This window comes from Microtus pennsylvanicus, chromosome 2 (genome assembly GCF_037038515.1).
Source record: "Microtus pennsylvanicus isolate mMicPen1 chromosome 2, mMicPen1.hap1, whole genome shotgun sequence".
Taxonomy (NCBI): domain Eukaryota; kingdom Metazoa; phylum Chordata; class Mammalia; order Rodentia; family Cricetidae; genus Microtus; species Microtus pennsylvanicus.
The window spans coordinates 100,468,746-100,479,890 of record NC_134580.1 but is presented as its reverse complement, the minus strand read 5'-3'; the positions used below and the strand labels follow the sequence as shown (position 1 = coordinate 100,479,890).

Here is an 11,145-nt window from a genome sequence, read left to right as displayed (position 1 = left end):
GGTAGGAGGATAACAATGGCGCCCAAGTCTCTGCTACTTTCAGATGTACATAGAGGCTGGGTAAGAATTGACAGAAAATATCAATCAGTCATAAATACTGTCGGGAAACAGGATGATTTGAGAGCGACTGGAGTGGAGGAGGCTTTAGATTGGATTGGCTAGGACAGTGCTTTAACAGGTTGCTGTTGAGTCAATCCTCAGACTGTGGAAGTGGCCGCGTTACCAAGGCTAAGCATGGAGACATACCCCTGAATTCCTGAGTAGCTAGACGGCTGGGGAAGGAGCCGCAGGAGTCCAAGGCCACCAGGGAGCCTTTATCAAATAAAAAACTTGGCAGGGTACTGTTCAATTTCTCCCAAACGCCTTTCCAGCACGTCTCAGCGCTCTCCCCCTTTCTTTTCTATACTGGATTGTACGTCCCTGAGTGAGCTGCTTCACTCTGTACTCAATCCATCTGTTACAAAGGACATCATTTGACTCCGATATTCATGCTAGTCTTCATGCTTGTAAGGAATAGAAAACTCAGTGGAGGTCTATTGGTCTGAGAGGTCGGCACCCCCAAACCGTGCAGCTACGTATCCAGGGGTACAGAAAAACTCACTATGTGGGGTCTGAAAAGCAATTTTTGTAGGCAGGGGCTGGCGAATGCTTTTCGGGTAAAAAATGTTCTTCAAAACTGCCTGGTGGGAGATAAATCAGGTGGCCTGCTTTTGCAAACTCTGGGCTCCAGGGCATCTGATGGGAATGGCAGCTTTGCAAAATTCCGTGGGAGCAGATTTCTTGAAGCCCAGGGGAGAAGGGTGGGCTCTGTTTTGTGCCCCTGTTTTGTTTTGGTTTTGTTTTTAAGAGGAAAGGGTTCTTTAATTCTAGTCTATTAAAGAGTCCTTGCTACCAAGAACCGCATGACTGTTGTTCCAAGCAATTGCACAAAAAGTGACGAGGGGCCAGCGACTGGGTTTTAATGAGCAAGCACAGCGGAAGCAACTGACAGGACTTGGCGTTTATTGACTTGAGCTGAGAGAGGAGCGCAGGTGTGGTTTCACGGGGTCTGCTTAGGCCCGCCCCCACCCCCCAGCTAAGAAGACTACAGGCATAGGAGCGCCTTGCAGTTCAGATGACAGTCACAAGGCACAGAACACCGCGCATGCCCGTGACGCACGCGGGCGGGGCGTCTCTCCCGGAAGGAGCGCCCGGGCAGGGATGGCTGCTGAACCGGGGCTTGGAAGTGCTGCCTCCCCTGGCTGTGCTGGGGCCATGGAGCGGGTTCTACCTGTGCTGCTGGTGCAGCTCCCTGCCGAGGAGACGGCGCAGCTCGGAGCGCGGGCGCAGCTGCACCGAGAGCAGGAGGCCCTGGGGAGCCTGACGGCTGCGGGCAGTCTCCGAGTGCTCTCCCTGGCGCCGGGCAGCAGGGGTGGAAGCAGCTGCTGCCTCCAAGGCCCCTTTGGGCAGTAAGTGCTGCGGGACAGCTGTGCAGTGCGGGAGGCGTCTGGACCTTGAGCTGCTCCGGCCGCTCCTCGCGGCGCGGGGTGGTGGGAGAGGGGTGACAGCGGGGGAATCACCCCAAAACCGTGAGCCCCATTCCTCTAGGAACCTTTCCCATCCCGGAGCGAAATGCTCATCTTGTTGCATCTCCCTAACTCACTCTCTGGATGGGCAGAGAAGATAACCCTGGATGGGTCCCAGTCCAGGAACTGTTTCTTTAACTTAAAACAAATTGTTACAGAAAGGAGTACTAAGCCTGTCTTTCTCTCCCCCACCTCCCCCCCCATCCCCGGTCTTCGTTACGTAGCCCAGGCAGCACTAAAACTTGGTACACAGACTAGGCTGGGCTCGAACCTACAGAGATCCACGTGCCTCTGCCTAAACTACCACACCTGACCTTGTTTAAAGATGCCAGATGAGCTGGACGGTGGTGGCGCACGTGTTTAATCCCAGCGCTTGGGAGGCAAAGACAGGAGGCTCTCTGTGAGTTCAAGGCCAGCCTGGTCTATAAAGCGAGATCCAGGACAGGCTCCAAAGCTACAGAGAAACCCTGTCTTGAAAAACAAGCGAACAAAAAAAAAGTGCCAGATGATCTGGCTTATTTCAAATATCCATTTTTGTTACGGAAATAATGCTTTCTTGCAAACATAGCCCCACTCAGTGCCCTGGGGTCACTGAACTAGCCCAGTCCCACTTTTAACGTATTTGATCACAGTCTCCAGGTAGCTGGTTTGCAAGTCTCAATCCTCCTGCTTTACCCTTTCTAGTGTCTCCAATCTCTGTACTTGCATGTCTGCTGTTTCTTAGGCACGAGGTTCCCATGAACCTAGAAGGTAGACAGTTACAATAATGTACTACTTTCCATTTTCATAAATCCTATCCAGGATAGACAGTCGGCATCATAAAGTTTAGAAATGCCCCGACTATATGCTGACCTTTCTAATAGTGGGAAGTATTCTAGGACCAGTCTGTGAGAGACTGTAGAGCAGAGCCAAGAGGTATCTCACTTTAGAACCCTCCAACTTCTGTAACAGCTCTGTACACACAAGGCAAGTTTGGTAAATCAGCAAGTGTTTTACCTTGTCTGATAAGGTCTCACAGTGATCTCCCTTTGGAATAGTGCAGTGCCTTTAAATAGTTTACTTTGTTTAACCTTTTCCAGGGTTGATATTTAGGTTATTTCCCAAATTTTCAGTGTAAACAGAAATTAGGTGTTCGTAAAAAAGAAATAATTCCTGTTATTTAAAAGGCAGAAATGTGAACTGTTGGTCTTTTCCTTTTAGGGGAGAAGAGGGGATGATGCAAGACAGGGTTTCACTTTGTAACCCTGGCTGTCTTGGAACTCACACTGTAGACCAGGCTGGCCTCCAACAGTGACTGTCTCTGCCTCCCGAGTGCCGGGATTGAAGTGCAAGTCTTTCTACTAAGGACCTAATAGCCGCCCCATTTAATATAAAACTTACTTCTGTAGAAAACAAAGCTTTTAAAGAAGTTGAAACTCTCAGAGGGTGCCTCATCTCCTCGAACTGCGTTGCTTTCAGAGTGGGCCCTACTGACTGCTTTTAAGAAAGGGTCTTTCTCTGTAGCCTAGGCTGGCCTCAAAGTCTCAGTCTTCCTGTCTCAGCCACTGAGGAATGTGATTATTGTTGAGCCACCACATCTGGCTCATGTGTATTAGTGATAGTCTTGCTATGTCACTTAGGCTGTCCAGTTCCTGGGCTCCAGAGACCCTCCTTCCTCAGCCTTCTGAGTAGCTAACAGGTCCGTGTCTCTGTATTTGTTTGTACATGTGTGCGAATGTGTGCATATGTGCACGTGGAGACCTGATGTTGACATCCATCTTAGTAGATTGCTCTCCACAATGTTTTTTTAAATTTTATTATAAGTTTTTGGGTGTGTGTGCACATGCTCATGAACCCGTGGCGCCGCACAAATTGGGGAGGTCAGAAAACAGCTCTGTGGAGTTGGTTCCCTGCGTCCACCTTCACATGGATTTCAGGGATCCAGCAGAGGTTGCCAGACTTGCGTGTGGGTGCGTTTCCCCGCTGAGCCATTGCTGGCCTTCCACCTCACTTCCGGAGGCAGAGTCTGTGTCTGAAAGGAGAAGCTCACAGGATCAGACTGATCTGAGCCGCTAGCTTGTCCCCAGGATCCCTTGCTTCTTCCTTCTGAGTGCTGGTATTAACAGGTGGCCAGGCTGCCATGCCCAACAGGCTTTTATGTGGGTTCTGAGTACCCAGACTGCCATTCTCAAGCTTGTGGAGCCAGCTCCTTAACCCCTTAGCCACCTACAACCCTTATGTTTATTTATTTATTTTTAATATTTATTTATTTATTTATGTATACAATATTCTTTCTGTGTGTATGCCTGAAGGCCAGAAGAGGGCACCAGACCTCATTATAGATGGTTGTGAGCCACCGTGTGGTTGTGAGCCACCATGTGGTTGCTGGGAATTGAACTCAGGACCTTTGGTAGAGCATGCAATGCTCTTAACCGCTGAGCCGTCTCTCCAGCCCCCTTATGTTTATTTTAAATGCAGTTTACGACAGTTGGTCTTTCCCCAGCCTTGTTAGCCCACACTGGTGACTGTGCTGTCTAGAATAATTGTTGTTAGCCACGGGTGGCTGTTAAAATGAATGTTGAAATCCAGTTCCTTGGTTGCAGTGCCCACAGCTGAAGTGCTTCGTAGCAATATCTGCCCACTGGTTGTGGCTGTCATGGGCAGCACTGAAATGGAAAATAACATTTCCATTATCACAAGGTTCTATTGGACAGGGTTGTTCTGTACCATAACATTCTGGAGTAGTCAAAGACTATATGTAAAGAATCTTTAAAATCTGAAATAATTCAACTCAGCCAAAGCCCATTTAAAATATTTATTTTATGTATCTAGTGTTTGCCTGCATGCATGTATGTGTGCCACATGCCTGGTGGTGCCTGCAGAGACCACAAGAGGGCGTCAGATTCTGTGGAATTGGAGTTACTGAGAGTTGTGAGCTCTTAATGAGCTCTTAATCACTGAGCCATCTCTCCAGCTCTATAAGCCCATTTTATTAATTGTGATAAGTAATATATTTATAAGTAATAAATTTAGAGCTGGGCTTGGTGGCACACACCTTTAATCCCAACACTCAGAAGGCAGAGGCAGGCAGATTTGAGGCTAGCCTGGTCTACAGAGCAAGTACCAAAACAGCCAGGATTACATAGAAAGTCCCTGTGTCAAAAAAAAAAACAACTAAGATTGATTGTTGGTATTTATTCTTCATGATAACAATCTGTTTAAAAATATCAGTTGATGCTCAAGGTAAAAAAATAAATGGATTTAATAAGGCTTTTTTTTAAGCTGAAGGATAATCCCAGCACTCAGGAGGCAGAGGCAGGCAGATCTTTGTGAGTTCGAGGCCAACCTGGTCTACAGAGCGAGTTCCAAGACAGGCTTCAAAGCTACAAAGAAACCCTGTCTCAAAAAACCAAATAAATGAATGAATGAATTAATTAATTAATTAATGAAAGCTGAAGGGATGAGGAAGCAGTTTTCTGCTCTAAGCTCACTTCATCTCCTACTCTCAGACAGTGTAGGGGACAGAGTAGGGAAAAGTGGGGAGAAGGAAGAGACCCTAAAGCAGTTCCATCCTCCTAAGTTGGGTTGCAGAACTGGTGCTGTTGAGTGAGCTAAGCTCTCTTGTTCTGCCCTTTGATCCCTGCCTTTGCGGTCAATGGGATTGTGGGCGTAGAAATATAATAAACCTAGACTTTTTTCCTTAGCTTCGTATGGGAGGAGTGTCGTGACCACAGCATATCCACAGACAAGCCCAAGCTGCTCGCCGTTTGTGAGGATTATGAACTGCGCGTGTATGAGTTTGATTTGAAGGACGGGCGATGCGAGTCGACCTTGTTACACAGCTGCTGTGGGCGGACACTGCAGACGCTTGTTGAAGACCGAGGAGTCTGTGAGTGTCCTGCTAAGTTCGCTCTACTCTGTTTCCTTCTTAGAGACACAGTCTGACTGTGTTGTGGAGGCTGCCCTCAAATGTGATCCTCCTGCATCAGCTTCCAAGTGCTGGGGACTCAGGAGTGTGCCACCGTGACCAGTCTGCACCGTCCAGACTGGGCTGCTGAGCCCTTGAAATGGGGTTAATATAATTAAGTTGTACTTTCCGTTTTTGCAGTGCTGGAAATCAAACCCAAAGTTTCACAAATGCTAGGCAAGCCCTTGGTCCCTGAACTACATCCTCACCCTAAAAATATACTTTAAATGTCCCAGCCAAGTGAGGTGGCCATAATATTGTAATCCTAGCACTTGGAAGGCAGAGGCAGGCGGATCTCTGTGAGTTCGAGGCCAGCCTGGTCTACAAGAGCTAGTTCCGGGACAGGAACCAAAAGCTACAGAGAAACCCTGTCTCGAAAAAAAAAAATCAAAAAAAAATAATAATAATACATCTTTCTTTTTTAGGGGATACTGGGGATTGAACCTATGGCCTATACATGCTAGGTTGTCACTCAATCACTGAGCCACATACCCAAGTCTCCAGGCTTTTTTTTTTTGCCTTTATTTGGAGAAAGATTATCACTAAGCTACAGAGGCTGGCCTTGGATTTAAAATCCTCCTGCCTCAGCCTCTTGAAAAGCTGGGATTATAGGCCTGCGCACCAAACTGGTTCTACCATACCAGGTTTTCAAGTTTTACTAGAAGGAAAGTAAAATAGATCATTAATAATTTTTATATAAACTAACATATTAGAATATTTTGTATGTAATAAACTAAATAATATATATTAAATTAATTCACCTGTTTCTTTGGCTGTTGGTCATATTGAATCATATCTCTCTCATGGATTGATGACTCTTGTATTATAGTGGACAGTGCTGACCTAAACTTGTTATAGAGCTGTTGCCTGTGTCTTGGTCTGATAAGCTGTGGGGGGAGGGGGGACATAAATCCAAGCTCCTGGGCCTCTATTTTAAGGCAGTAACATCCTTTCTACCCTTGACTATAAGGTTCCTTCTTTTTCGTTAAGGAAAAAAAAATGTCTGATTGACTTTGAATGATCTCATGGGTAACTCAGCTCTTTTGAATCTTCTTCCAGTGTGCTTTGAGATGTCAGCCTTAAGCAAAAAGAACCCTGGGCCACTGTGAGCCGTCTTTATTTATCTTCGCCTGCTTCCTAATGCCTGTGTCCACAGATGTGAACAGTAACCACTTGGAGTTGGAATAAATGCAATTCCCTTTCTTTGTTTTATCTGTTTTTTTCTGTGTTTATAAGGTCATCTTTACCAACTGTAAACGTGTGAGTGAAGAGTCTGAGACAACATCCTCTTGATTCACAGGTATTTCCTTGGAGTCTCTGAGAATTCTGTCCTTTCACAAGACGGCCTTACTGCTCATCAACAGATGTCTCGTCCTCCGCTTCGCATTTCCAGGGAGAGACTCCGGAAGTGTACTGGACTGCTTCCCGCTGCCCTTGCCGCCACCGGCAGCAGACACGGTTATTGATGTGCAGTTCTGCAGGGGACTTCTCTTTGTTCTGAGTACATTACACTGGATCTGTATCCTTGGCCGTAAACTTGTTGGTTAATGTGTAGGGGAAAAGAATATGTAGAAAGATGAGCCTTTCCGCACTTTCGATTGGGGGAACTGGAGCTAAGGGAGAATAGTTAGTTTTTAGTTAAGACTTTTTAGGGGAGAAATACTCTCATAAAATACTCAACTATATTATGTTATATTTTTCAATGTATAGAAATATTCTTATTGTCATAATAATCTTACCCATATTTATATTCTTTGCTTATTTACCCAACTACATTTCTTAAGTGTCTGTTAAAATGCATGATTACTGATACGATATATGACATATATCCTTTCCGCATGAATATAACATACTTTGCTCAATGATGATTCCATTTTTTCCATTTTTTTCCTTTTTTTTTTTTTTGAGGCTTCAAATACCCAAATACTGTGCTTACTAGTATGCATTACCACACCCAGATAATCCCATCATTCTAATGAATGGTTTGCATAAGTATTAATACTCTTTTAAAGTACTATACTTTGTATCTAGCAGTAAAATTATTTTGAAGATTTAAAAAATGACCTTTTATGAAATGATTTTTGGGACTTTTATTTCTGAAGTAAAGGGATATCTTCCTTTCTTTATGCTTTTGGGGGTGGTATTCAAATATTCTATCACTGAGCCACAATCCCTGCCCCTTGGTTTGTTTACTTATTTATTTTTGAGACAGAGTCTTACTATATAGACTTGCTAGCCTGGACCTAACTGTGGAGACCAACTGCCTCTTAACTCACAGAGATCCCCTGACTCCTGAGTATTGAGATTAAAGGCGTCCTTAAATTTTGGGTTTTTGAAGCAGGGCCTCTGTAGCTGAAGCTGGCCTAGAACTCACTCTGTAGTCCACTTTGGAGCTAGCCTCTGACTCTGCCTCCAGAAGGGATGATTTTCCTATTTTAGATATATTGTTTTTTACAAGGATGTCATAAGATACTAAACTGACTTAATTTTTGTTGCTGAATTTGTTGTCTTCTGCAATGAGTGTCAGGTACGTGAGGCTGCTGAACATCTGGAATGGTCTAGGCATATGGATAATTAATTATTTAGGTTTAAAAGCTGACACTTGGTTCAGTTATTAAAGAGTTTAAGTATATTTAGAATAAACTTATTCTTTTGGACTCTTTTTATAAAACAAAACAGAGTCTTTTGTAGCCACGACTGAACTTGTACTCTATATTAGTCAAGGCTGACCTTTGACACCTGATCCTCTGCCTCAGCCTCCCAAGTTCTGGGATAGCAGGCTTGAGCCATTATGCTTAGGTTAATGGTATTGGGGAATCGAACCTGGGCTTCATTGAGCTAGATAAGCACTCTGCTTACTTAGTTTTATCTCCTGCCCAGTTTCTCTTACTGTTTCAACTGCAACTCCGTGGGGTCTAAATATGGGTGAGATATTTCTGATGAAAATTTAGCATCCAAGCACAGTGGTGGTGGTGCACACCTTTAATCCCAGCACTCAGGAAGCAGAAGCAGGCGGATCTCTAAGTTTAAGGCCAGCCTGGTCTATGGAGCGAGTTCCAGGGCAGCTGGGGCTACATAGAGTAACTCTGTCTCAAAAAAACAAAGAGTGAGAGAAAAAAGTTAGTGTCTAAAGTTGCAATCTAAGTGGAACTTAGATTTTGGTGGCTTACAAGAAAATGAAATATCTCAGCTTTTAATGTTGGTTGCATGTTGAGATGATAGTATTTGGGCATTAGCTAATATATAATGTTAACTGGGGTTTACCCTGGGAAACAGTGCCTTGGGGTCTGGAGCAGCAGACTGAAGAACTGTACATCCCCTGTTGTGCAGCCGGCTCCATAGTCATCTGGTTCCGACATCGGGGAGTGCCTGCTGCTAGCCCTGCAAGGTTGTAGTGATCCAGATGACAGCTCTTCCCCATCCTGAGACTCAAAGGGTCCTGGATAGAAAAGACACTTCTTTAACTCTAGCCCAAAGATATTTTTGACACTTCAGATGGCAAGCAGGTAGCTCATGTGGACTTGGCTCTTCTCCTAGAGGATTCCGAGCAGCAGGAGGCAGCCAGCGTTCCCTCCTTTACATCACTGAAAGTGTCTCAGGACTTAGATGTTTTGGTGATCATCAGTTCATCTCACTCTGCAGTTGCTCTGAACCTAAATTTGTATTTCAGGTAGGCAGATGACTAAAACTTCTCATTTGAGGTAAATAGACCCATAAAAGATTAAAAATATACTCAGCTTTTTGTTGTTGTTTTAAGCAGCTTTTCTATGCAGTTAGATCTTGCTAAGGCTCCATTAGTAAGATTGTAACTGTGAAGAATGTGTCTAAATGACTGCTGGCCACCTTTGTCTTTTGGCTTGTATGGCAAAGGTTTGGTTTGACTTAAGTGGTATTGTATGGCGGTCCGGGCAGTGGTGGTGCATGCCTTTAATCCCAGCAATTGGGAGGTAGAAGCAGGAAGGTTTCAGTAGTTTGAGGCCAATATGATCTACAGAGCGAGTTTCAGGACAGCCAGGACTATTGCACAGAGAAAACCTGTCTTGAAACACATCCGAGAGAGAGAGAGAGAGAGAGAGAGAGAGAGAGAGAGAGAGAGAGAGAGAGAGAGAGAGAGAGGGAGAGAGAAAGAGGGAGAGAGAGAGAGGGAGAAAGAGAGAGAGAGAGAGAGAGAGAGAGAGAGAGAGAGAGAGAGAGAGAGAATCAGGATTGTACAGTTTAAAAAGCCTCACTTTTATATATCACCCCCTTCTTGTTCCATTTAAGAGTAGAGGAGAATGGAATTTACCTGTTGTTGGGCTTTCTGTTTTTGTGGCTTGGGATCCTGGCTGCACTGAGACTCATGTTCCTCTTAAAGGAATATGACAAGATCTATTCAGGTAGCTAGCTTTTCTGCCTGGGGATTTCCGTGGTATTTCCTTATGAGGAACTGGTGCTTGTGGCTGTCTAAGAACCTCAGTAATGCTAAACGCTTTCTTATATTTCTTTTCCATTAGCTTCTAGCTGCTGTTGGCTTTATAAACTTATGTAACTTGATGATCTGGAAGTAGGCCTTTCAACATTTATGAGCTGACCACATTTAGGGCCATTCAAACCATTTAGTCTTTTGATTCCACCTTGATATGAATAAGACAAATCCCTGAGTAGTTGGGAATGTTTTTGATGAGTTTTATTGCCTATGGCTTGGTTTATTTTTATGTACCTGCCAAGTATCTTTAGAGCTGTGATGTTTTCTAGGGATCAAACGCAGAACCTCAGTCATGTTCAGCAAGCAACCCCCCTACCGCTAAGCTAGACTCCAAGCCCCAGTTTGTTCAAAGTGGCTATTTACTTATTTACGTTTTGACCTTGCTCTAAAAATGAGTAGATGTTGATGGAATTTCAGCTGAGGGGAGGGAGCTGTGATCTGACCTGGTTTGTTTGTTTGTTTGTTTAATACAAGGTCTCACAATGTAGGTGAAACTTCTCTCAAACGCCTATCTTTTTGCTTCAGCCTCCTGAGTGCTGGGATTACAGGAGAGGCCATCATGCCTGGCCTTGTTTTTAAATCTTTGAGTGTGGGCTGTTAGTTTCCGTAGCCTGTTCTTGTCTGCCCATAGGTGGTTTCGCTCATCAGTCATATCCCTGATCACTCATTGGAAACGGTGTAAATGGTGGGAAAAGAGGAAGGCCTAGTCGCCTGTCCTATGCTCTAGATGTTTTAGAGCTCTGTCCTGTCCCCCACAACTAACTTAGGGACCAGTCTGTCCAACTAAGCAAGTGATCTGTGTTTTGTTCTTCACATAAATGCTGTTTAGTGCCTTTTCTCTGGAGTTGCCTGAAGTCCAGGTGTATCTCGTCATTCCTGACTTGAGCGAACTTCTCTCCCCAATCAGAACATCAGTCCTCCTTCTCGGCCCTTTTCTTCCCGTGGGAATCCACTGGAATGACAGCTCTTTTTTTTTTTTTTTTTGGTTTTTCGAGACAGGGTTTCTCTGTGGCTTTGGAGCCTCTCCTGGAACTAGCTCTGTAGACCAGGCTGGTCTCGAACTCACAGAGATCCGCCTGCCTCTGCCTCCCGAGTGCTGGGATTAAAAGCGTGCGCCACCATCGCCTGGCATGACAGCTCTTTCTTGAAGCCCTGTGCTCACGGGCACT

At 44.9% G+C, this 11,145-nt stretch overlaps 1 protein-coding gene across 1 annotated transcript in view; it reads left to right on the top strand.

The window, feature by feature from the left end:
- The first annotated feature begins 1,161 nt into the window (after nt 1-1,161).
- The window catches only part of Spg11 (SPG11 vesicle trafficking associated, spatacsin), a 66,712-nt gene continuing 56,728 nt past the window's right edge, over nt 1,162-11,145 (top strand). The window contains exons 1-4 of the mRNA XM_075961973.1: nt 1,162-1,448; nt 5,249-5,433; nt 6,812-7,030; nt 8,989-9,181. Coding sequence (XP_075818088.1) covers nt 1,201-1,448; nt 5,249-5,433; nt 6,812-7,030; nt 8,989-9,181 — 845 coding nt within the window. The 5' untranslated portion in view covers nt 1,162-1,200. The remainder of the gene's footprint in view (nt 1,449-5,248; nt 5,434-6,811; nt 7,031-8,988; nt 9,182-11,145) is intronic.